The sequence below is a fragment of the Daphnia pulex genome, chromosome 2 (assembly GCF_021134715.1).
Source record: "Daphnia pulex isolate KAP4 chromosome 2, ASM2113471v1".
In the NCBI taxonomy this organism is placed as follows: domain Eukaryota; kingdom Metazoa; phylum Arthropoda; class Branchiopoda; order Diplostraca; family Daphniidae; genus Daphnia; species Daphnia pulex.
Window position 1 is genome coordinate 10,155,693 of NC_060018.1, and position 26,499 is coordinate 10,182,191.

Here is a 26,499-nt window from a genome sequence, read left to right on the forward strand (position 1 = left end):
ACCCATCCAGTTACTGTTTTAAAATTATTTGCTGCACTTATTTAGCTATGGTCGCTGGTTGTCCGGATCTGGCAGCTTGTGATGTTTCTTAAATATTTGTTTCCATTAATATTTGATCCTATTATAGCTATGTCGATAATTCTTCACTTAGACTTCAAATTATAAAACTAATCAAATAGAATCAAGTAAAAACTTATATAAAAATAAAGAATTAAAAAATATATATTTTCAACATTTTACCTATTGCCCATACCTATTAAGCTATTATACTATGCGTAGGTTATACATAGAAAAATCTGTAGGCCTATTTTGTGTTTAGGACTACCTCATATGCAGCGTTTTTTTAACCTTTTTTATATCACGATTTATTTCGCGATCAAATTAAAAGCGAAACCCTAGATTGAAAATTCCATACTAAAATTAGCTGTAACAGTTAGGAAATATATTAGGGAGGAAAAATTCGAGCTGATTTTAAGGTCAATTATTTCAAGCCAGATCATAAAACGTCCTAGCTAGAAAAATAAAAGCTGATTTCTGCTAAAAAAAGTGGAGCGAAACCCTAGATGAAAACTTCCATACTGGAATTAGCTTACAGTTAGGAAATATATTTAGGGAGAAAAATTCAAGCTGGTTTTCAGGTTAATTTTTTCAAGCAAAATAAGAAAACGCCCTAGCTTGAAGAAAAAGCTGATTTCTGCTAAAAAAAAGGGGAATTATGTTGAGGTAAAAAATTTCGAGGTGATTGCAAGCATCATAGCTGGTTTGATTTTTTAGCCTAGCACCGCGCGAGCTGTTATTAGCTAACAGTTAAAATTTAAGCTAAAAGTTTCGTACGGGAGAGGTTATCACATCGTCTTCGCAAGCTGAAGATCCTCAGTTCGTTCCTAGGTGGAAGCATCAGAAAAGCTATGGGAACAAATAATATCCGAAGAAAAGTAAAAAAAAAATGAGTAATAGTAGTGTATCTCATCTAGACGATTAGAAGTATTAGGCAACTGTGAACTACCCACAAAACCAAACAAACATAATAAAAGTTCGTTCACGGCTAGCGGACAGGACAAAATGTCTTCAATAAAACTTGGTTGATGACATTGGAATAGAGTCAAGTTTCAAGCCTGGCTAGCTCAGTCGGTAGAGCATGAGACTCTTAATCTCAGGGTCGGGGGTTCGAGCCCCCCCGTTGGGCGTTACATATTTGCAAATATTGTAGATTTAATTTAGATTTTGGGAGTCCATCGTTAGTATTTTGTAGTCATTTCAGAAAAATTCATGAAGTTTCCATAGTGTAGTGGTTATCACGTCGCCCTAACACGCTGAAGGTCCTCAGTTCGATCCTGGGTGGAAACAGGGGAGTATTTTTTAGAAAGACTATCAATCAGATGCATATTTGGAATTTATGCAAAGGCCATATTCTTTGTGAATGAAATCTACAATCTGACAATCTGAAAATATTCGCAATGCTGTATCCAGAAGAAGTCAACAGACAGGGGGGATCAATGGCGAATGCTTTTGTTGTGCAGGTGCTATAACCCTTAAGATACTTTCTTCTTTAGCCAATCGACAATGCCCTTTGGTTTTAGGAATGTGGGAAATGACTTGTGCTGGATGGGGAAGAAGTCCATAAACACCAGAAGAGGGGAATCTATGATAGATTACACCTGAACCTGGAACAGTAGCTCCACAGAGAGAATGAACATGATGCGTGTGCACCCTACGCTGCAAATGTTCAGTAGATTCAACAGTCATCAGCTTAAGAAGCCATATCGTGAGTGTGCACTCTACAATGCAAGCTTTAGTCGGATATAAAGTCATGAGAAGAAGAGTTCAAAATAGAGCAAGAGATTTCAATTACCATGCGCCCCTGGGTGGGATCGAACCACCAGCCTTCCGGGTTTTTTTTTATATTTAAACGATTTATTGTCACAATTAAAATTTAAATTGCTTTACAGATACTTGGGGCATTTACGTGATTTGTGACATAAGTGACTTGCTGTGGCCAAGGAGAAACATAACAAAGAAAAACAAAAAGAACCAATTTCGAGACGGAATTGAAAGAGGACAAATGATTTTGGTGAAAAATATAAAATTTAACAATACGACATCTGGGGGGATCCAAGAAATTATAATTGTAATGAGAGAACAATGTTGTATAAAGATAAGACGAAATTTGTGGAGAATTTTGAGAAAGAATATTTAAGGATTAGGAGGTTACATCTGGGGAGAATTTTTTGAAAGAAGGAGGCTTGACCAGAGAGACTGTATTTCGTTTATGGCTGGGGTGAGGTTTTGGCTGCGGGCGGTCCAGACGGTGATGATGTAGGATTGGATGAGTGCCAGTATTTTCTCTTTATTGGGGCCATTTCCAATGTCTCCATTTATTGTTGATTTGAGTGGTTTTTGACATCCAAGTTTCGTTAGTTGAATTCGAAGCCATAAACTGATGTGGACTTTCTCAGAACAGAGTAACATAAGATGGTCGTCAGTTTCTTGGCCGCCATTGCATAGAGGACATTGGTCATTTCTAGAAAGTCTGAGGCTTGTGAGGCGCATTTTGGTAGGGAGCTGATTATGGTTGAAATCCCAGACCAGTTCAGCGTTTCTTCCTTTCATTTTGGCCACCCAACGCCAGATGGAAGCCCAGTCGAGGTCCGGTTTCGCAACTTCGGTTCTCCCTGGTTGCCCAAGGTTAGCGATCAGGTGATTGTAGGTGGCGCGGTGATTGGATACGGTTGACGATGTGAAGATGCCAGCTTTAAGTAGATCGGTGATGGTTGAAAGTGCGGTGGTGAAGTATGGATGTGATGAATGGGTTGCATTAAATCTGGGCTGGATGATTTGTTGAAGGAGATTCTTGAGGTGTGGACCCAACCAATAAACGGCTGCAGCTCTCTCAATAGCCTCGGGATGGATTAAGGATTTAAAGATTTGACGGGTGAAAAGGGATTGGAAGAATTGAAAAAGTAAGGTGACTCCAAGTCCACCTTGGAGTCCGGGGCGGATCAAAACATTTAGGGGTGGGTGCTCTCTTCGTTGTGCCCAAAGAAATTTGTTGCATTTCTGTTGGAGGAGAAGGGCTTGGGTTTTGTTGCAAGGGAGTACATGAGCTATATGAACAAGTTGGGATAAGACATGTTGTTTGATGAATAGGACGCGACCATAAAAAGTGAAATGACGGTGTGTGTTTGTGATAAGAATATTTTGTATGATGTTGAACTGTCTTTGCCAATTGTCTCTTACTGTTGTTTTTATTTCAGAAGAAAAAGTAATTCCAAGAATTTTCAAGTTGTCTACTTGAGTTATCCAATCATGTGGCCAAGTACGTTTACGATGAGTTTGATTGAAATTGCTTCTACGGGGGATCAAACTCCTAACCTCAGGAATCCCAGCCGACGCCGCTACCGTCTGTGCTACTACGGCTTGTGGACATTGATTTAAGGTCCAAGTGCCTAGACCAAGTAATTTTGTCTTCCCCTTGTTAATACGTGCATTTGTCCAGGCACAAAATTCTAGAATAATCTCGCATGCACGACGTACATCTTTCATTGATGAGACAAAAACTACTAGATCATCTACATATGCACGAACTTTGATGCGTTTTCCGTAGTGTTCAATTCCGTCAATACCCCTAGACAAGCAAACTAAAAGCGGTTCAATATAGAGGGCAAACAGATGGACTGACAGAGGGCACCACTGTCGCACAGATTGTGCATTGTCCACAGTACCGACTATGTCATTACCGTTCAATGGGCATAGTTCAGTTATACTGTACAGCGTTTTCAACCAATCAACAAAGAGGGGGGATAGCCCATGGCTGTCATTACTTCCCACAGAACGTCTCGATTGACAAGGTCATATGCTTTCTCTAAATCGTACGCGAGAATGGCGGCCGGTTTGAGAGAAGATACCTCTTTTGATTTACGACCTGTATTATCAATGACATCTCGGATTAAACACAAGCTGTCAAAGATATAGCGGCCGGGTTCACCACCTTTTTTATGTGAGTCTAGAGAGTTTTGAAGAGATTTTCTCAGACGAAAAGCCAATACTGACGCGATTAACTTATAATCGGTATTTAACAAAGAGATTGGTCGGTAATCGGTGATTTTACTCGGTGATGGGATTTTTGGGACTAATCTTATAGCTGCCCTTCCCTGCGATGGCTGGAGTTTTCTTTTTTCGAGGACGCAATTCATCATTTCCAGAAAATGAACACCAATAACATCCCAAAATTTTATATAAAACTCAAAAGGAATGCCATCTGTACCCGGGGCCTTGTTCTTTTTAGTTGCCTTAAGGGCGATGTTAATTTCATCTACTGTGAACGGATCTACAAGAAAGTTGCCACTCTCCGGGATCGAACCTAGTACTCCTCGATTCAACGCTTGAGCGTTTAACGACTGAGCTACCACTGATACACCCGAATCGTTTTTAGTGGGTTTTGTACGGGTAAGTGCACCTCTAATCCCTTCTAGAAATTTTCCAGCTAATTGGGTATTGGGGGAGGGCTGGTTCTGAAAAATTCTACTAAAGTGTTCAATTATTTCTTGATTAATCTGCTCAGGTTGGGTAATTTTACAGTTATCATTAGTTTTGAGCTGAGTGATCAGAGACTTCTGGAAATTGCTCGTTGACTTGTTCATATGAAAGGTAGATGGCTCTTCTTCGGCTATACTTTGAACGCGTGAACGTATTGCAAATCCCCTCAATGCTTCTCGCTCCCAGGCTAGAAACTCACGTTTCAACTCCATGTAACGCGCATGATTGAAATTTACATTGTTCACGGTTTCTTTTAGTTGATGTTGGAGTAATTTCCTTTTGACTCTCTGATCACAGATTCTCTTTTTACAATAGTTAATTGATAATCGCCTGAGGCTAGGTTTGGAAATAATCTCCCACCAATGGTCTACGTTTTCAATACGGGATGGGTGTTGAGACATTTCTTCAATAAAGACATGCACCAAGTTTATATATTCTTCTTCCTCAAGAATTGATGAGTTAAGTTTCCATAAATTCCTTGACTTGTTCCTCACTACACTAGGAGGGGTGGTGCTGTTTATATACCCTACGATTGGTCTGTGATCCCCGAGTGGTGAGTCGTGCAAATGGATATCAGAAAATTTTACGTGATGGTGGCAATAAATTCGGTCCAATCTAGCCTGGCTAGCCGCACAATTGTACGTCCAACAAGGTTCATTTTTCCGAATTTCTCTCCAGACATCTGTTAATGAAAGGGCTTTTACTAAATCTCGGAGGGGTTCTAGTAATGCTAGTCTAATTTTAGGTGGTGTTGTGTTGCTACTTTTACGGTCATCGATCTCGTCAACGGCATTAAAATCTCCCAATATAATTGCTGGTGCCTTATACTGGGCAACATAAGCCGTAATAGTTTGCCGGAGGAAAGAATCTCTATAACTTTTATTTTGGTCACCAGATGGGGCGTAAATACACACGAAAGCAAGACAATTTACTTCCATGGCTATCAGCCTCCCCTCCGGTTCAAACAAAATGTTTTTGGCGCTCAGCCCGTGTCGTACTAGGATGGCTGTCCCATGTTGTCTAGGACCGAGATTTGTGTGCATCTGGTAATGTTTAGTAAATACGGTGCTAGAGTGAAATACTACTTCTTGCAAACATATAATATCAAGTTTATGATGTAAAAAGAAATTGAGTATTATTTGAAGTTTGTCAGGTGACGATATTCGGTTGATATTATATGTCGCGATGTTAGTCATGATTAATATTTAAATTTGGGTTTAGAGGGTTGGGTCTTGTTATCGTGGGCTTTTTTCCTTCTAACGGCCTCCATTGCTTTGGGAGTTTTATCTTCTATGGGGGTTGATGGAGTGCCGAGGGGGACGCCCAAGGACTCCTGAGTCTCACTCACATGACTAGCCTCCTGGCTATCAAGTGGGCGTTGTCCTGGCTGAATACTCCCACCAGAAAAAGAAATGTCTTCATCAGGATTTGAAATCGAAACCACCTCGGTTGCATCCATCTCTTCAACCTCCTCGTTATCCATCTTATCTATCGTGGATGGAATAGATGGTACTCCAGGTGCGTTTGGAGCGGGTGGAACATCGTTCCCCCCAAAAAGGGCGGGAAAAGAATTAATGTCCACACCCGGTATCGAAACTGGAACCTCTCGAGTCGGAGACCCGAGTTCAACCAACTGAGCTACACCAGATACAATTTCCTCAGCTACCTCGCCCGAGCCAGAGGAAGAGGCAGTACGACTCCTCTTTTTTGATTGTTTTTGGTGGTCACGGAATTCTCTCGTATGTTTAATTTTCTTTTTCTTAACCGATTTGGACGCAACAGACGAACCTACACAGTTAGTGTCTTCAGCGTCAGAATCGGTGTCAGAAGAAGATTCAGTTCCATCGGGTTTCGAAATTGGATCTTCTGGGGCTCCATCAAGAACGACCACAGTCGACGTCGTTGGCCTCTGGGCTAACTCGGGGAATGAATCAGCGTCAACAGTTGGAGCAAATGGCATTTGCCCGCCACCAATCGGTTCTGTCTCCTGGGGCTTCCTAGCAGTTGTCCTAACTGGCCCACGATTTGTTAGTACACTACTATAGCTACGTGTTCCAATGGGGCCTTTTGAAATGGTGCTGGGAGTGGTTAAACTACGGGGTTGCTTGGGGCAATTAGCTAAAACATGGGTGGGAGAATCACACATGCGGCATGTCTGCATTTGCCCTGCATAAGACACCATTATTGGTTCCTTGTAGCTTCCAAAGGTGATATAAGACGGGATGCTCTTGTGGATTTCCATATCCACATTGACAACTCCAGTCTTTATCCCGTTCCACCTTGGAAGCGACCTATCCTGGTACGTGTCCCAAAAAATCCGAGAAATCACTCCATACTCACGCAATCTCTTGTTGAGCAGGCTAAGGTCATCATCGAATTTGAAATGTTGAATTCTAACGCGTACAAGGTTAACTGACCTATCTCTAACTCTAATTCGGACCTCTTTGCCACTAATAACAACAGACTCTTTAGCACTAAATTTATCCAAGAATTCAATGTGGTCTTTGAAGGTCTTGAACCCAATTCGGAAAACACAAAAAGATCGTCCTGGTAGGCGACAAACTGCATCAAAGATGCAATCAGATTCGTTACTACCCTGCTCGAAACATTCGTAGAATTCATGCCTGGTCACTTCAGTATTACCAAAAGAGATTTCGGCAGTACGTGGCCAGACGTCTGGGGATTCCGTTCCCATTTTACCCACAATAAAGGGGCAAGGAGACGGAAAAAGAAACAATACAAAAAAAATTGAACAAAAAGCAAAATGGCGCTTAACAAACAATAAGAGAAACACGAAAGACAAGCAACAATACAATAAAGAGAACAAAAAAAAGAACAGATAGTTTTTTTACTCACAGCAAGATGTCACACTTGGAAGATCAGTTAGACACGTCTAGTCACAGCCGAACGCGCTAGCCAATTGCGCCACAGAGGCATGTTAATTAACTAACGACACCCATTAGGAAAGCAAACAATACATTTTTGTGCAGCTGTGCTGTGCTGTGCTGTGCTGTGCCTGGAAGAATTTCTTCTTGTTCCTATTTCATAAACATCGTGGATGTTTTATGAATTCATTAATTCAATTAACTTTAAATGGTGTATTGGACATTAATTTACATATCCTGTAAGAATAAATCGCTTTGAATAAGCGAAACAGTAAATATATCAAATTCAAATTCATTGAAGTGGTGTTTGCCAGCTCGTCAAAGCAGTATTTTTGATTTTTCTTCAACACCAATGCAAGATATGACTTATAAGAAGTTATTATGTCAATTATTCATGTGTGAACGAAGTAGAAATGAAAATCCATATTTTTACCTAAAATGTATCATTATTGAAAATTGACTTCAATTCCGTAGGTTGACTAGTCTTCATGTGAATTCAGAAAACCATAAGTTTGTCAGGAGTGGGATTTGAACCCACGCCTTCATTGAAGACCAGAACACTGCAACTTCTCTATATTGAATCAAGGAATATATCCTTGAGTCTTGCGACTTAGACTGCTCGGCCATCCTGACCACATCATATGTACCTAAATACCTTGTCCGTTAGTTATGTGGCATTGAAACTCTTTTCTGCACTTGCTCGCTGCACTGGCTCGCTGCACTGGCAGAGGGAAGAAGTCCATAAACACCAGAAGGGAATCTATGATAGCAGCCGAACGCGCTAGCCAATTGCGCCACAGAGGCATGCTGATTGGCTAACGACACCCATAAGGAAAGCAAACATTACATTTTTACTAAGGCCAACACGAATAAAATCTTGCAGTTGACTTCCGGTATGCCATAGTGTAGCCCGTACGAAACTTTTAGCTAGTTCCGCACTAGAAATAGCTACGAAGTTAGGAGTATTTAGCTAGAAATATTCAGACTAAAATATTTAAATTCCACATTTGGAATTTTAGGGTAGTTTTAGCTGTTTTTTCTAGCTAGAAATCTTAGATTAAAGGTAGCTAGAAATTTTCTCGCTACCATACCAATTGACGAAAAAGGGATTTTCCGCGCGCGCTTCCTTTATTAGCCTGGTCACCCATCCAGTTACTGTTTTAAAATTATTTGCTGCATTTATTTACCTATGGTCGCTGGTTGTCCAGATCTCGCAGTTTCTGATGTTTCTTTTTCTATAAATATGTTATCCTATTATAGCTATATCGATAATTCTTCACTTAGACTTCAAATTATAAAACTAATCAAATAGAATCAAGTAAAAACTTATATAAAAATAAAGAATTAAAAAATATATATTTTCAACATTTTACCTATTGCCCATACCTATTAAGCTATTATACTATGCGTAGGTTATACATAGAAAAATCTGTAGGCCTATTTTGTGTTTAGGACTACCTCATATGCAGCGTTTTTTTAACCTTTTTTATATCACGATTTATTTCGCGATCAAATTAATAGCGAAACCCTAGATTAAAAATTCCATACTAAAATTAGCTGTAACAGTTAGGAAATATATTAGGGGGGAAAAATTCGCAGTGTTCTGCCGAATAAAGTTCTTTCGAATAAAAAACGTATTCTGAATAAGAATACGAATAAAATCTTATTCTTTATTTCGAATAAATTTGTATCCAATTTATTCTTATTCTTTATTCTCGAATAATTGTTAGCTTTATTTTATTCTTATTCTTTATTCGATTATCCAAAATTTAAATGAAAAAGGCGAATAAAAAATAAAGTTTTTTCAAGTTTAAAATTTCATATTTCCGCTGGCCGTTGCTCTTTTGTTTTGATTTATTTTTTTCCGTTTAGCCATTGAAAATAGTCATGAGGCCAATAATTGTCTCACGCTAAGCATGGTGTACAGACTGTACACCATGCGCTAAGCAGTAAGTACGGCAGTAAGCACACTAGTGAATTAGTTATAGTACTACTGGAAGAACCGGGAAGAACTTAAAGTATAAAACTAAGCTGTTACGTATCAAACGTTGTGTATCAAATATTCAAATTTTGCTACTGGAAATTAGGCATTTTGGTAATAAAATTATCAAATATTGCCATTTAATTTATTATTGAATACTAATACAATAGGGCTACTTGAATGGAGCAGTCTAACATCCACGTTTCCAATAAATTTGTGTCCAAAATGGCCCGCGTTTTAAAGCGTTTTAAAGCGTTTTAAAGATGCTGTGCGCTGATTGGCCATTTTGGACAAAAAATTGATGGCAACGCAGGATATTATTAGACTGCTCCATTTTGAATATGTGTGAGTGTAAGACAGGTGTCAGGTGTGAGCTGTTCAGATCAAATAAATCAATCAATCAAAAAAAGCGTTTAATTAATTTCGGTCTTGTATCAATATTTTTTTATTTTTTCTGTTTGTTTTCATGAATCTGACTTCAGTGGTTTTGACTTTTGAAGTTGTTTGATTTGATTGGACTGGTGATGTGTCAGATAAATAAAGAAATCACTTAAACTGTTAAACAAGGCCTAATTAAAAGTAATTATTTACTATTAATGGTTTTTTTATAATTTTATGATTCAAAAATCAAAATATCATCCTTAAATTTCGCAAATTATGAGCAGTTATTTTATTCGAAAATTTATTCGAAAATTTATTCGAAATACGAATAAAAATAAATTTTATTTTTATTCTTTATTCTTTATTCTTCATTTTTAATTTTTATTCTTTATTCTTATTCTTTATTCGATCACATTTTCATTTTATTCATATTCATATTTAAATAAATCTATACCTTATTCGGCAGAACACTGAAAATTCGAGCTGATTTTAAGGTCAATTATTTCAAGCCAGATCATAAAACGTCCTAGCTAGGAAAATAAAAGCTGATTTCTGCTAAAAAAAAGTGGAGCGAAACCCTAGATCAAAACTTCCATACTGGAATTAGCTTACAGTTAGGAAATATATTTAGGGAGAAAAATTCAAGCTGGTTTTCAGGTTAATTTTTTCAAGCAAAATAAGAAAACGCCCTAGCTTGAAGAAAAAGCTGATTTCTGCTAAAAAAAAGGGGGAATTATGTTGAGGTAAAAAATTTCGAGGTGATTGCAAGCATCATAGCTGGTTTGATTTTTTAGCCTAGCACCGCGCGAGCTGTTATTAGCTAACAGTTAAAATTTAAGCTAAAAGTTTCGTACGGGAGAGGTTATCACATCGTCTTCGCAAGCTGAAGATCCTCAGTTCGTTCCTAGGTGGAAGCATCAGAAAAGCTATGGGAACAAATAATATCCGAAGAAAAGTAAAAAAAAATGAGTAATAGTAGTGTATCTCATCTAGACGATTAGAAGTATTAGGCAACTGTGAACTACCCACAAAACCAAACAATCATAATAAAATTTCGTTCACGGCTACTCGTTCCGACTTAATTCCGGCTCCAATTGTACCTACTGTTCCGGCTTTAGTTCCAGCCCCAGTTCAAGCTCCGTGTTCTGCACTAATTCTAGTTCAACCTCAGCGTGAGGTGCCAGCTGCAGCACCAGCGGCTCCAACCAAGCCGACAATCGGCCTAGTCTGTGACAGTGACGACAAGTGGGAGCCCGCTGGAGAAGCTGCTCCAAGGATCCACCCAGCTGAGCAAGAAGAAGAATACGGTGATTCAACTGTGCCTTACAGAATCATCCAACTTCAGCTCAACAGACAAAGACGAACGAGAATTCCGTTTCATGAAAGAGACGAATCCAACATTCACCGCAGCGGAGCAGAGAGGCGAGTGGGCTGCGAGGGCCTTTTTATCAACCGACAAGGAGCCGAGGAACGGGAAGAGGAGGAACCAGAGGAACAGAGACCAAATCAGCTTACGATGGTATGAAGTAACCAAAAGTGTATTCTCTGGAATGGCAACTAAATAAGCTGCTAAATACACTTAGTAAACATCTCACAAGACAGAACATGCAGAAAATGCTGAGTAGCTCGCCGAAGAAGAGAAATCTCTCCGTATTTTGTAAACGTCCCTATCGTTTTTCCAACAAAAAATCATCATTTCCTACCCCAAGGGAAGAATGGAAAGAAGAGACGAAGAAGAAACTAAGAGGAGACACTCTTTCCTCTGGGCAGGAATATTCTTTGCAAACAAAATGCCTTTTCCTAAAAAATAAACAATAAATAAAGTACAATGAATATCGTGGTCAAATAAATCTTAAAATGTCACCTGATAACTAGGGAATGCAGTTATCTAATTCTAAATGGGAACTGAAGATGACTTAATCGGGAAAAAACAACTAATAATGACACCGGCGAAAGCTCCATAAGCCTCCATGCAAGACCAACTTTCAGTTAGTGCACACATTTTTGGGGTGGTTTTAATAGAACTGGCAACTTCGAACGTTCACCATACTGGGAGAAAGACCTATCCAAGATGGCCAAGAAAACCTCGAACCACTCTTTTCATGGTGTATTAGAATGGTGGGGGAACTTATGGTTGGAATCGGTTATCTCGAATAAAGCCAGTTTCCGGACCAAGGGGAGGAGCTTAGTGCAAAAGGCTATATTCTTAACAGCCAATTGCAGGGCGTGTCGCCTGTTGTTGGTGCCCCCTATGAACCAAAATACCAAATTCTTTTGTAAAATTATTTGTCTGTAAAAAAGTATATATTTTTAACATTTCCGATAATTGAAATCAACTGGTTGTCACAGTGGTAAGAGTTCCGGTCTACGGCTCCAGAATGTGTAGGTTCGTGCTAAATATTCTTCACTTCTTTTTTCATATTTTTTGTCTATTAATTTTAAAATAATTTAAGCTGGAAAAATAATACTTAATTATTATGATTGACTCTTCCTTTACGTATCTGCAGTACACATGCAATGTGCAATTGGACTTAGAGCATTTTCAAACCGTTGAGAGCATTCAAGGGGGTTTTTAGCTCATAGTTGACCCAATTGTCCACCAGTCAGCGCTGATCATAGGCGACCACTGGCTTCATGCCAAATCCAAATGTCTTACCTTCCATTGAATTGGTGACAAACCCACCCACCTAGCCCTCGTCACCCACCAAACTTTGAAGTTGAGTAGGTGGGTGGTGGCCACTGGGGGTTGACGAGATAAGAGAGAGAGAGAGATACGACCTTTGGACTCGGCATACCACGCGTCAAGAACGTTGCCGTGCGTCATGATTGACCGATTGACCCTAGCGGTGTCATGGTGTAGAAGAGGGGATGGACGGATGGTATGTTCACGTACTAGAATTTTCCACACCCGCTGGGGGACTTCTTGTCATAGCCGCTGCAACTTTTGCAACAAGAAGCCCCCAGCGGGTGTGTTGATTACTAAAACTGAAAATGACGATTGGGGGTCTATAAAAACATGAAAATCTTACAGAAAAATCGGTCCCGCCTTCAAAAAACTAATAAAACTTGAAGTAGAAGAAAAAATGAATAAAACGAGACTAAATTTGTAATTTGAGGTCGTTTAGGTTAGAAACGGGAGAGATTTTTAAACTTTTCGTTTCCCCATAAGCGCCATGTTAAAACGCGCAAAGACGGCTCACCGATTTTTCAATAGATTTTACTTTTTTTGTAATACTAAGTTACATTGAAATTAAACCAAAATTGGAACTTAAGTTAATTTTGCAATTCTCTTTAACCCTGAATTTTAAAATACCAAATTTTTAATTAAAAAACACCATTTAGCATAAGGTAAATTTTTAAACACATTTTTTTTTAAATATGATCACTTTATTTTTTCTTGGGCGGGTTTTAAAAAGAGTAAGAAAACATAGGTATAAATAAAGCTCATTAAAAAATCACTTTTAACAATTTGTTTTGGGTTAAAATGCTAAAATGACTGTACTATAAACATAAGGCCGCTATAAACCGCTTAAGGAGTTACTACAAAAGTATCAAAAACTTTAACGTGAAAATTAAAAACGCGATCAAATAAAAAAAAATTTTACTTGCACGGCTTCTTCTCTTTAAGTATCTTCATTGAACGGGTTTTCTTATCAAAGTATAAATAATCATCAACAGTCAAAGTTAAATACCTAACAAAATAGCAAAAACATTGAAATCAATGAGGTTGTTTAATCTTTATTAGATCGGAATACAATCAATTCCAAAAGTTTAAAAAATACAGCGAACTGCAACTGAAAAAATTTAGTCTCTGTATTTTTTCCTCTTCATTCTTTCGTCAGATTCTTCGTGTCTTCTCTTTTCTCGATGTTCTTTTTCTCTGGATCGCGATCGTCTATCACGGCTACGAGGCCGTTTGGGACTACGGCTGCCATCGCTTTGATGGACTTTTCTGTAACCTTTGCCATCCTCCCTGGAGGAAGATGCTGTCAACCGAGACGGACTTCTACTTCGGCGTCTCTCATTCCGCGACGAAGATGCTGTCAATGGAAGTGGACTTCTGCTTCTTAGTTTTAGAACCCGTGAAGAAGATGCTGTCAATGGAGGTGGACTTCTATTTTCTCTCTTTTCATTCTTTCTCTTCTTCTTCTTCTTTTTCCCTTTTTCCTTGTCTTCCAGTTTTTCCAGCTTCCTAATTCATGAACCATTAAACTTTATAGATATATTTAACACGAGAATTTGTGATGAGTAAAGCACATACTTAAGTAGTTTCTTCTTTTCTTTGGTTGATAAAGTTTTCAGAAATGTCAATTCTTCTGCTGCAGGCTCCTCCTCAGACTTGGATAATTGTTTCTAAAATTCAAAAGACAAGCACTGTCAGAACTCAGAACAAATGAATAAATACAGGTTTGCATTGCACTTATTACCTGCATTGGAACCGCCATTTGCTCTAAAGTACTAATAGCACTTTTGGTCATAGCCAAACCAGTTTCCTTCATATCATTCATCAACTTCTCAGAAGGATCAGCAGCTGCAATGGCTTCATCAAAGGCATCTCTAGCCTTGTTGAACAAAGGGCATTCCCTGTCTACATGTTCAAATAATCAATCTTGAAATATTAAAAAAAAAATTTAATGACACAGTTACATTAAATATTACCTGTGTTTACGTGTCCCCATTTGTGACATTTGATACAACGAACATTTCTGACAGCAATACCAAAAGGTTGGTCCCTGATGTCCTCATCACCACGACAATAATCTTCACGTGGAGCATTATATTTTCTCTGCCACTCAAACTTGAATTCTGGTTCCCCATCTTCTTTTTCTCTTTCTTTCTTCATTCCTGGTGGTGGTTCATACAGAAAATTGACACTCAGCTTCTCCTTGCTTTCCTTGCTGACAAGTGATCTGAATTTTTAAAAAAGTATCAGTTAATATAAATGATATTATATTTAAATTTTTTGTTGTGGATTTACTTGTTGACGTATAAATCTTGTTCTTTTTCATACTGAGCTTTCAACTCTTCCTGCTTTTTCTTCTCTGCATCCGTCTTTTGTTGAGCCATCCAGACCTAAAAATGTATGATTCAAATAGTTTACACAGTAAATTACATATTCTACAACTGATCTTAAACTGACACACGGTCGGACATACCCTTTTCAAGTTATCTCGAGATCCAGGGTGAAAGAACTTCTTGCACATGTAGTTATTGAATCCTTTGCCCATTTTTCAGCTTCCTCAAATTCGTAGCGCCGCTGGATAAAATGGAGGGTACTCAAAGCCAAAAGGATACAATAGATCAAATGAATCACTATAAAGTAAAAAGTAAGTCAGAATTTTCCAAAAATTTAGAACACACAAATCAGTTGCGTCAACCTACGATGATACGATCAAGTCTTCGTCTACAACGGTTTACAAGTAAAAACAAACGCGAAACGCGATGTTGCCACATTTTTTGAATTTTTCCCAGGTTAACCTTTCTTATCCACTTTAAACTCTGATCGCTAGATGACGTATGATACATCCAACGCTCGTCCAGACGTCCACGTCTGCGTATAAGTTCAACAAAATTAATTTAAAAATAAACGATAAAAAAATAAATGGTAATGTAATCCGAAATCTCGATTGATGATCAGAATAAAGATAAGTTACCATAGCAAATTAATCCTTCCAATTTTATAAATTTATTTTTTTTAAATAATTTACTTGATTTTTGTACTTATGTTTCTTCTTTCTTTATCTTTTTTCACTTGTCTGCAGTATTTTGATGTTTCTCATCTTAATAAATCCACAGCCACCTGATAGCCACGAATTCGTATTAAATCTGCTTCATCTTGGAACGACATTAAACGATTCGTAAGTCGAGAAATCAAGGGAAAAGGTAGAAATAAGAAAACACACATAATTATGATTGCACTAAATCAAACCGCATTAAATATTGAATTTACTGCAAAACTTCCTCTGCTCCCTTGGAGCCATAAAAATCGTACTCTCCTTTATTATCTGAAAGTTCTGCAGGGATATGAGCTTCCGGTAGCTAGTGTACTAAAATGCGCCTATACGTCTACTAAACGAGGACGAGGACTTAATGGTTGTTTATCGCTGTGCTGTGATTATATTTTCAGTATAGGAGAAGGTGTGAAAAGTTTCTGCCCGTTTTAAAAATACAAATAAGCAGAACCTATCAGAATAATCAATCAAGAAATGTGTTGAAGGCTGAATAGATCATTTTTTTTAGGTTTCTCTGCATATACGAATCCGGAACTTTCTATCCCTCTTTCAGTCGATCCAGGTAAATTCTTGCAGAAAAATGCTAATGATATATCCCTCCCCCACTCCTGGCTGGCGGTCAAAACTTCCGCTGTTTATTATATCTTTGACTCGAAGAAAGAATCCATATTTAAGAGAACGTTAATACTAATGCCTAAACAACGATTGATATTCGCGAGCCATAAAAACCAACCAACGCTTAAAAATTATTATTCAAACGTTTTTGGTTTTGTTATTATTATTTTTTTTTTGCTAATTGCCTTTCCAATCATCTGCGAAATTATTTATTTTAAACTTGTAAACACATTGCTGGAAATATTTCTTTCCAAAAATATGTGTTCTTGCTTTGTATGAACGAGTGATAGTCGGAAGTGACAGTCAACAACGAAATGGGGTATGTTTTCAAATTTGCTATAATGGCAATTTTGAACTAAACTTTGTCGGCTCCCAACTATAACAGTAGGAAGAGAGGTCAGACCTGAAATGTGTCCTGTACACTGTCATGTTCTCCTTCACTGGCGGGTCACTTTTTTAAGGGGGGAGGGGAATTAGAAACCAAAACAACTCTAAGATAAACACATTTTTTTACTTTTGTGCGATGGGGCGCAGCAGTGAATGAAGCAATCGATCGACTATTCAAGGGGTAGGCCAAAATCAAACATCATGATCATGAAGGAGAAGTTGTGGTCTTGTCCAAGTTGGAAGAAGAAAAGACGCGGCTTCGACTGAATGGCGGACCTCACGTACTTTTCTTTTATGGATCCCCCGTTTTCTTGTCGAAAAAAGGATACACACTAAATAGTCAATGCGTTTAGTACACTATAGCGATCAACTCTTTTCATTCTATTTCCTCTGATTTTTCAGTTTCCACGCGGCATGCGACTGCTGGCCAAAGTTCAAGCCCATCAATGTTAACCGTGGGCATTGTGCCCCATTATCAAAGGGGTTGTGCTATATGTATCGGACGTTTTGGCTCACAAAAGACTCTTTTTGACTCTGAAATGTGTTTTGGCCATTCTGATGGGGAGTCGATTCGACGGGAAGAATTGCGGATCTAGCGGCAAAGCGGGTGGCGAACCTATTGTCCAACATCGGAACCTTTTATTTCTTCTTCCCATTTTGCCTTGGCATTTCCAATGGGGCTGTAGTGTGTGTTTCCCATTCACAGGATAGCTCTCATGTTGCCTTTGAATACACCACATTTCCCCCTTTTGTAGCCTATCCGGGGCACTCTGCACAGTAGGCCGATATTATAGGCCCTTGTACTACACGAGCTGGTTCGGAACCGCACAAGTTCCGACCGAGTGCGATATGTATGTGTACGAAGCATGTGTTTTGAGAGTGAATGCCGCCGCTGGGCCACACCTGGCGCTATATGTTGTATATGTGTGTACTTTTTTTTTCTTCTTGTACACTATTGATGAGAAAAAGCCCTCTCGTTTGGACACGCTTCATTCGCGACTCGATTGTCTGTGTCAATGCTATAGAAAACTCTCTGTTGGAGACGATGCCGGCGGTCCTGGTACTACACCAGCACAACAGGCAATCCAGGAACCATCAGGAATAATCGAAAACACGCCGAAGGTTATTCCAGCATAAGAATGTGTGCGCACATATTTGAAATAGTATATTGTATTTTGTGTGCCGTGCATATTTTGTCTTTTAGCATAGGAAACAAACAGGAACATCAGCATTATCGGACACACATTTTTCTTGCATGATCGAAAGGTCAATTTATTTTACTTAGTAAGGTTATTTGTTGTTGCCAGTTCGTTTTTTGCACGGGAAAGGGCACTTATATTTTCGCACGGGGAATTTCAATGTCCTGTTTTTCCTTTTCGATTCTGCATGCAGAATAAGTTTAGTTACGCCATTAACTTGTTGGACAGCAAATCTGTCATAGAATTCATTTAAAAAATAACTTTTCAAACGTGACTTCAAAATACGACCAGAAGTTAACAAATGAAGATGAATGGATCAGATTAAGTTTGCAGTTTTTCCATTCTTCGGAAATTTTAGGGGGAAAAAAAGAAGAAGAAGAAAGAGATGTAGAGACTACTAATCCAGTCAAGTTCGACAAGTACTCGAGATTAATCACAATGCTACGGTTCTCTTTTTTTTCTTTCTTCTACAATATTTTTGGGCCTGGAAAATTGAATAGAGATTGTTTTCTTGTCTCTAAGTAAGTGGATTAAAAAATCCGAGTCTCGGCCCAAGTAGTCTTTACATAGGCACGTTGCTGAGTCCAGATAGGCAGATACATAGTGAGTGAAAAGGCACCCGTGCACAATCTAAGCTGATCTGCGCAAAGGGTCGAAATCTTGTTTTCTCACGGGCCATCAGGTAGACAAGAAAGTGTATATAGCAGCGGGGTCTTCCTTCTATTTTTTTTTTCTTGAAGATGATGAGGGGTATCCCCTACCCCCCACCCACCCTATGTGTGTGTGTGTGTGTGAAAGAAAATCGGCTATGTCGGCAACTCTAGCAGCAGCAGAGGTAGACAGAGTACCGACAAGCCCCAGGAATGTCATTGAAACCCAGTTAAAGAATAGGCTAAAGAGAGGAAGAAGAAGAAGAAGGGGGTCATATACCATTGTGCCTTGTGGAGAGAAGATGGTGGCGGCGGGGTCTTTTCCCATTTTTTTTTTCGAATCAAAGAGAGGCGGGTTTTTAGCGGCTATTGTGGCCCATTGTATGGGCGATCAGTGGCTTCAGTGTCCCGGCGCTCCTTTGTCCCTCTTGTCATTGGAACACATATTCAAACGGAGCGCCGTTTTGTATGTGTGTCTACTATACATGTAGATCTATCTGCTGCTGCTGGGAGTCGAGCGGAGGTGGTCTTTGGCTTCTTGGTGGGCCGCCAGGAAAGTGCCTATACAGCCCCCTTCCGATGTCTGTTTGCAGGCTCATTCTATCTAACTATAGAACCCCCCCCCTTTCAGGAGTTATATTTCCTTCTCATCATTCTTTCGATGATGTATAGTCTGCGCACTAAATAGCTAGCCCATTTCTCTTATTTAGGCCCCATCCGCAGCCAAAAGATGAGGTCGAGAATTGTAACTTTTTTTTTCACAGAAGAATGCGCGATGAGATCGTCTTCTCTCGCTAACATCCTAAACTGCTGTTAATGGTGCTGCTCTGCTCTTGGATCGCGGCTCAATCGCTCAGTTGTATTATATGCTCTAGGGTGGCATTATATCATTTGGCGTATACTATACTACCGGCATTCACTGTCCCATTCGGATATTGCGCAATAAAAGAATCATTTGATGATGTATCAATGGAAAGCGGAGGAATGTCTGGCGCATTCTACCGCCACTCTCTCATTTCTCTATAGTCGACCTAGCTGTGTTAGTCATACAGTCCTTTTGTATTCATTTCAGTTTTTCAGCACATTTGCGCATCACGTATGCGCTCGAAAATTTTCTGGATTCCTGTCAGTTCAAATCAACCGGCTATGACAGCTTCGTTCTCACACAATTTGACAAGCTGTATGTAATAAAAGTATTTAGGGTGGACAGCTTCGAATCGTCCGAACAACTTGTTCGATGGTCAAATTCGGCAGTTCCATAATGACGTCATATGAAAGTTAAGTTCTTCGTCTGTGGAAAATATATAGATTATTCAAAATAAACTGAAGTTCAACGTCAAAGAGAATAAAGGTTTACTTTATATGTGACTAAATATACTTCGTGATGAGGTGTAATTGTGATGAGTAAGCGCAGAAGATTTCCAAATATTGTTTATTAATTGAAATTTCGTTCTGGAAAAAGAGCCATGACGGAGAGACATGCCGGGTTGTTGTTTTAACAGATCCGATTCAAATGCGATCAATTCAATGAAGCCATTTGTTATCGAGCGAGCGCAAGAGTATAGGGACAAGCCAATCTCACGCTTATTTATTAGCGTGGCGGCAAGCCATTGGAAATGGATGTTTATATGAATCAGCCGCGGCTCTGCTGTGGTGAAACGGCGTGACAACAAGTAACAACAGACAATGTTTCCTCTCATTCCCTTTGCTGCGGAAAAAAGGGAATCTTTCAACTTTCGAGTAAGTATAATAATATCCATTATTCCGTTACCGAGTTTCAGCAGTTTGCGCGTAAATTGCTGGCGGCAAACAAAAATATATAGCACTTCCGGCGGCGAAGTTGCGCTGTTTCTCTCGGGATTTACGACTACCCCGTAAATCTCGATGCCGATTGAACGTCGAAAACTGCGTTCGTCACATCGCACCCATCAGGTAGCGCGCTTTTTTTTTTTTTTTGCTTCCAGTAAATCTCTTTTGCTGGATTGCTGCAACAGCTTTTTTGGGGGGGGTTATTTCCTCTTTACGACGTCGTTAACGAGTTCCGACGGTATGGCAAAACGTAGAACGTAACGAAAACGAACTGAATCAATTTCGTGCGAGTAGCCGTTGTTTTTTTTTCTTTTCTTCTTTAACGTCGAAAAAGGAAAACGAAATGGAACCAGTTTGCCTCGTATATATATACTCTCTCTCGTGTGTACATAATTACTAGTGTTTGGCTTTTTTCAGAACAAAAGGAAAATAAACCCCCCGAAAAATAAAACAGGTAAAACAAGGAGTAGCACACGCGGTTCACCGGAAAATGAGATTTACACCTTTTCGACAGCCTCAAGTGCGCTTCCTTTTTTCCCCTTGTAGAGTTCGGTCGTCGTTCAAATGAAGGGGGGATACATCCATCTGGAAACAGAGATCTGGTTATTGTTGTGTAATAATTTCACTTAACCCCCTCTCATTTTCTATGACCCCGCTCACTCCGCGGCGCTCATACTCCGCGCTTACTACTCGTATCATTACGAAAAAAGGGAGTGTTTCTTTTATATTCCTGCTGGTTGGTTTAGACAATAACGTTATATTGTACTTCATGTCTGACACAAACGCGTGTTTGCTGCCAGCTTCTATATTCTTGTCTGTAGAATAGTTGATTTTTTGTTAACGACGAGTTAAATTGATTTCCGACACCTGGTCAGCTGCTCTAAAGCTTCTCTATTCGTCGTTTTTTCCCTTTTGTCTATATTTATTCTTTCCTTGTAATAGGTTGTGAGATCCCATACATTTTCCTTGTCTGGTTTGAGAATCAATTTGCTTCGTTTCCTGTCCGCGTATTTCAACTCCCCAATTCTCTTTTTTTCTTATTGCTGGTTTTGTGGTGATTTGGGGGTTTATTACAAACAGTCCAAATGGCTAAAAAGCTCACCGGGTTTTCCGTTTAATTGCTGACTGCTGATGGTACAAACATGTAGTGAAAGTCTACGGCGTCTCTCGGTATACATGCTACATATTTTTTTTAATTTCGTTATGGAGCCAACCTGTGAGACTTTGGCATATCATCAACAACAAAAGTAACAAATCGATCTCAACAAAAGTGATTGTTTTTATTTTCCAAGAACTTTATCGTGTTCCTTTCTTGAGTTTTGGTGTTTTTCATCTATATAAATTATTCTCTCGATGTTATTTGAAGATTGGCATTTGGACGCATATCATCAAGCGCGGATGAATAATTCAAGGAGCGAGTTGGTGTTTATACTAGCGCTATAGGTGTTGCCGTACTTTACATACAGGCATAATGAATGGAACGCACACGTATATACAGCGCACTCATCCGATATCTTGGCTCGGTTGCTCTTCTTTTTCTCTACATTCTACGTGTCTATATTGGAGAACCAGCAGCAGCCGGGGGTTCGACAATCCCCTGATATGTGAGGATTGTTTTTTTCTTTTTTTCTTTCCTTATCTCTTTTTGGTATAATACTTTATTATTCGTTTATTTCCTTGTAGGTGTTTGAGTGTGTTCTTCTCCGATTCTCTGTCTTTCTAGTATTTCTTCTCGACACCTATTGTTTCGGACCGCCCGGCTTTCGTACAAAACAACTGCCAGAACCCGCACAGCTGGTGGCCCTCTCTTTTCTCTTCGGCTCTAGATGTAAGAACGTGTGTTGGCTGTCTTGTCGGCTCACACCTTCACACAGCCATATATATCTACATATACAACATCTCCCACAGTTCAAACCGAATGGAACTTTTCTTTCCAATTGTTTTTTTTTTTTTTTTTTTTTTTTTCCTGCTTTTCTCTTTTTGTTTTTCGCTGTTTTTCTAAGGTATATATATAAATGTATATTTCTCTCTAGCCCTTTTACACTCTATCATCGCGGGGCCGCGTTGTTTTCTCTATTCCTCAGCGATGTGCTGCGGTCGTCATTCGTCGATTTCCAGTTTGAACGCCACCATGTTTTGTTTTTTTTCCTACTTTTGCCGTTATAACTACTTTTCGTCAATCAATTGCAGCCATACATTTGACTGCGTCCCCTTTTCTGACGCGTTTATCTAAATGGTTATTTAGCTGTCTTGAAACTTTTACTGTGTCAAACGATTTATCCGAAATTGTATAATAATAAGCTAAGAATTTTCTTTTGGATTGAAAAAGCTTCGACCCTCCCCGATGGTGTATTATTATGCTATTAATCATGAGTGTTGTACAATACAATAGATCGGAAATTATTCACTGAGTGAATTATTCATCGATGCGCGGGTTGACTCCCCTCTGAGCTCTTTCCCATTTCTTATTTTGTTGTATACTGCGCTGCGATCTAATTGCTTTTCAATTTCTTTTGTTTTTACCATTCGACTGACTTTTGTATTTTTTTTTATTACAAACTGTGAACTGATAAGGTTATAGTTGGGCTAACTTACGCGAGCGGTGCGCATTCCGGTTGATGATTGATTCTCTTCATTCATTTGCATGGGTAGACTAATGTATAAGATTAGGGAAATAACTGGCTCTCTTAACTTAAAAATACACTCCAGCAGGTAAGTTCAATGCGCGAATGAATCACTTGTACCTTTTTTCGATGCTATTGATAATTTCATATCATTCCCAATATGTAGTTTCAAACCTTATATTTTGGTTTTTAAAAAGGCGATGAAGGCGCGTACTGGAACAAACAGGATGACGAAGCCATTCCATTCCACTTTTACATTTGCCCATAAATTTCTTGCAGGCCGATCGTTCACCTCTTTTGCGCTTGAATGTGATACAATATAATTGAACGTGTCATTAGATGAGTTTAACGGAGGCTTTCACAGGTGTGGAAATCAATCCGGGGATGACCAAATCATCAAAACAGGAACGGGGAAATAAGTCATTTAGTATTATCAGATCGTACCGAATTGCGTAAGAAGAAGGAATTTATTTAGCTCATCTTTTAACCCATAACTTGAATTTTCCATCAACGGAATTTAGTGCGTAGAATTCCTTGCGTGATAAATTACGTGAATGGGGTAATAGACGTGTATGCAGCATATACGTGAGCGCTGCGGAGGTCAATATAATAAGACGAGCCCACTCGTTCCCCTGAAATTTCTACGTGTACCTATCACGTTCTTAGTTCATCCAAACGTTTTGACTAATTTTCACGAAAAGAACGTTTATACCAGTCAGAGTTTCGAGACTAAACGTGTTTTTCTTATTAAATGAAGATTGCCGCCGTCTCGTGTTGGTTCGGCTGGAAGAAGAAGAAGCCATCCATCTTCTGTTTGATAGTTGTAATATGGGCCCCGACAACGTTTTCCCCTCGGGGACTCATCAACAGAATCCATCTTAGTAGCCTACTTAACCTTGTAATAACAAAGAATCATTGAAGCCTTGTATAAATACAAGTTACATCGAAAACAAGGTATTGTAAGCTCTTCTCGTCTGCTTGGAAAATGTTTATGACATTTTATTGATTTTCACATGAATTTAAACATGATTGTCATTACAAAACATCAATAGAAAATAATGATTAATAACTCAGAATATATGACAAATTACTGATTTATATTAAGAAAATATCATGATATTCCTGCTGAATGATTAATGATTTTTTGAAGATTTTTCATGCGATAAAACTGCGGGAAAAATCACTACATTTATTGATTTTCACGTAATTTTACACAATTATCTCATAAAAAAATACAAATAGAAATTAATGATTTAAACCTCCTACTACATGATAAATTACGGAATTATTATAAGAAAATGTCATGATATTCCTGCTGAATAGTTAATGATTTTTTTAAGATTTTTCAGGCGATAAAACTGCGGGAAAAATCACAACATTTTATTGATTTTCACATCATTTTACACAAGTATCTCATATAAAAATACCAATAGAAATTAATGATTTAAACCTCATACTACATGATAAATTACTGAATTATTATAAGAAAATGTCATGATATCTATGCTTAATAATCAACAATTTCTTGCATATTTCTCATGAGAAAAGTCTGTGGTAAAATCATCAAATTTATATGATTTATTTATGATTTCCTACGATGGATTGGGTTAAAACTAATGTGAAATGCGACAAAAATATTTTAAACATTTTTAATGATAAATATGTGGGTGAAAATTCTCATCAATTTAATGAGAAATATATGAGATCATCAAACATTATTAAAAAATCATTTATGTCATTAAAAAACATGTGATTTCTCATATAGTTTGATGAGATTTTTCCGTAAGGGCGGCGCCGCGTTTGAAACGCCTTTTATGGGTCGCCACCGCGCTGTCGTCGTCGTTGACGTCGCAAACCGTCGCAAACCAACTTTCGTCGTTCACGTCCGTTTATTTCGTGGGAATTTTTAACAATAACGACAATCACATCCAGCAGTGAGAATTGCTGTAGAGAAATTAAAGTGAAACACGCCAGTTATATCTTCTGAATTCGCAATTAATAAAGACACGTACCGGTAGGTTTTGTACTCGCGTAAATATTACCGAGAAAATATGAACTGCTAAATGACATTTCTCTTTTCTAAATAATAATTTCTCCATATAAAATCACGGCCGAATCTCATGAAATTCCATCGCCGCAAAAGAGTGGATTTTATTAAGACTCACAAGAAGAGGAAATGAATTTATGTTACAACCAATTACCAACACTGGCCTCTAATCAAAGCATCCGTCCGCTTCCCTCCTTTATTGTTGGCCATTGCTGGCTGGCCTGCTAGGTAACATTAACGTCAGCGGATCCTTTGAAACACGTTCAATTCAAGCTGGAATGCGTCTTTAATCCGATTCCTATTGTCCGACGATTCAACCGTCAATATAATCCAATTCAGCTGCCCACGAGCCCACGTAGCTATAGTATATACGCATACATTCCTCAACATAGACGTCTTCGTTGGGCTCATTCATAAGAAACCCGAAGAATAAACCCGAAGAAACCAAACCGAAATTAATAGAAAACGGTGAATGAAAACCACACAGAAAAAGAGAGAATTCCCTAGAATACCGCATTTCTGTGATTATTAAAAATAAAATGAAAGAGATGCTGAATCATTTAGAATTCTATCGACAACTCGTAGAGAACATACAAAAGCTGACAAACAGCTGAGCAAGAAGTTAACTAGTCTGAAAAATTGCCACTTTTTTTGCAATTCTGCCATCGACACGTACAGACATTTTTATTGGAAATTATCTGGCTGATGCTATATGAGCACTTGAAATTATTCCACACAGAGTGGGAGTCGCTATAGTAGTGAAATAACAACCACACACGACTTCACAGTATAAAACCAGGAATTCTGAATTGAATTCCGACGAAAGGGATCGTTTATTTTCTCTCATTGTGGATGTGGGTAAGGTCATAAGTTGATGATTTGATGTCGAAAATCAAATGGAGGGGAAAAAAAGATGGCCAAGAGACTACAGTCGAAGAAGAAGAAGAAGAAACGTAGGATATGTAAGAAGGAAAAGAGGGGAAGAAGAAGAAGAAGAAAAAAAAATGGATGGAAATAATATAAGAAAGAAAAAAAAAGGGGAATGATGACCACCCGTGAGGTGTTGCTGCATGCAGAGAGCGCCGAAGCTGAAAACTGTGTGGGGAGTCCGTGACTGCTCCTCCACCACGGCAGAGAGCGGCGCGGCATATATATATATTCTGTTGAATATAACATTCAGAAAAAAAGAAGAAGAAAAAAAAAAGGTTTTCTACTTCTTCTTCTTGCTTTCTTGTTTCTTTTTTTTTTCCTTTTTATTATTGTAAAACGAGAGGTAGGAGGAACTCAAGCACGCCCCTCTCCACCACCACCGTCCATCACACCTCAACCAGCCAATGGGAGCCCGCCTGGGCGCTTTGCCGCTTCGCTGCGGCTCAAAGACGGACCGAGACACATCGTGGTGGTAGTGTAAGCGCGCTCAGCCAGAACCCCCTGTATACACACACACACAACACAGCCAATTGAGCTTGTTCCAATAAAACAGAGTCATTTCACCTGTCAACTAAATATACGTGTCAACATGTCGCTAACGAAGTTAGCCGCTTTAATCTACCTTTCAGTTGTCAACTCAAGTCCCATGTATAACCTACAAGAAAACCAAACGCGAAATGTTATCTGTTTGAAAGTGTGAAATTCTCTGCTAATTTCAGATTT

At 38.8% G+C, this 26,499-nt stretch overlaps 1 protein-coding gene and 2 non-coding genes across 4 annotated transcripts; 2 read left to right on the forward strand and 1 right to left on the reverse strand.

Annotated features, from left to right (window-relative positions):
* The first annotated feature begins 1,113 nt into the window (after positions 1–1,113).
* Trnak-cuu lies at positions 1,114–1,187 on the forward strand. Its single transcript has one exon. It is a non-coding gene; the product is annotated as a tRNA-Lys (tRNA).
* Positions 1,188–1,274: 87 nt separating this feature from the next.
* On the forward strand, positions 1,275–1,347 carry Trnav-aac. The gene has a single exon. It is a non-coding gene; the product is annotated as a tRNA-Val (tRNA).
* A 12,158-nt stretch (positions 1,348–13,505) lies between these two features.
* On the reverse strand, positions 13,506–15,257 carry LOC124205553 (corepressor interacting with RBPJ 1-like). Of its 2 annotated transcripts, none has more exons than XM_046603013.1 (7): positions 15,166–15,257; positions 14,940–15,096; positions 14,762–14,856; positions 14,443–14,693; positions 14,211–14,371; positions 14,045–14,136; positions 13,506–13,975 (listed from the first exon to the last, which is right to left on the reverse strand). In XM_046603013.1, the coding sequence occupies exons 2-7, from the start codon at positions 15,009–15,011 to the stop codon at positions 13,588–13,590; spliced, it is 1,059 nt and encodes a 352-aa protein (XP_046458969.1). In that variant the 5' UTR covers positions 15,012–15,096; positions 15,166–15,257; the 3' UTR covers positions 13,506–13,587. The 2 variants fall into 2 exon arrangements, with proteins under 2 accessions (XP_046458969.1, XP_046458965.1); XM_046603009.1 differs by having other exon boundaries at positions 15,162–15,257.
* Between the last annotated feature and the right edge of the window lie 11,242 nt (positions 15,258–26,499).

Bases quoted from the DNA above. Each gene is read 5' to 3' on its own strand.
- LOC124205553 (XM_046603013.1), bottom strand. From the start codon at position 15,011: ATGGGCAAAGGATTCAATAACTACATGTGCAAGAAGTTCTTTCACCCT. The intron at 14,857-14,939 runs GTATGTCCGACC...ATACATTTTTAG, and splicing joins CTCGAGATAACTTGAAAAGG to GTCTGGATGGCTCAACAAAA. The intron at 13,976-14,044 runs GTATGTGCTTTA...TTCATGAATTAG, and splicing joins GAAAAGAAGAAACTACTTAA to GAAGCTGGAAAAACTGGAAG.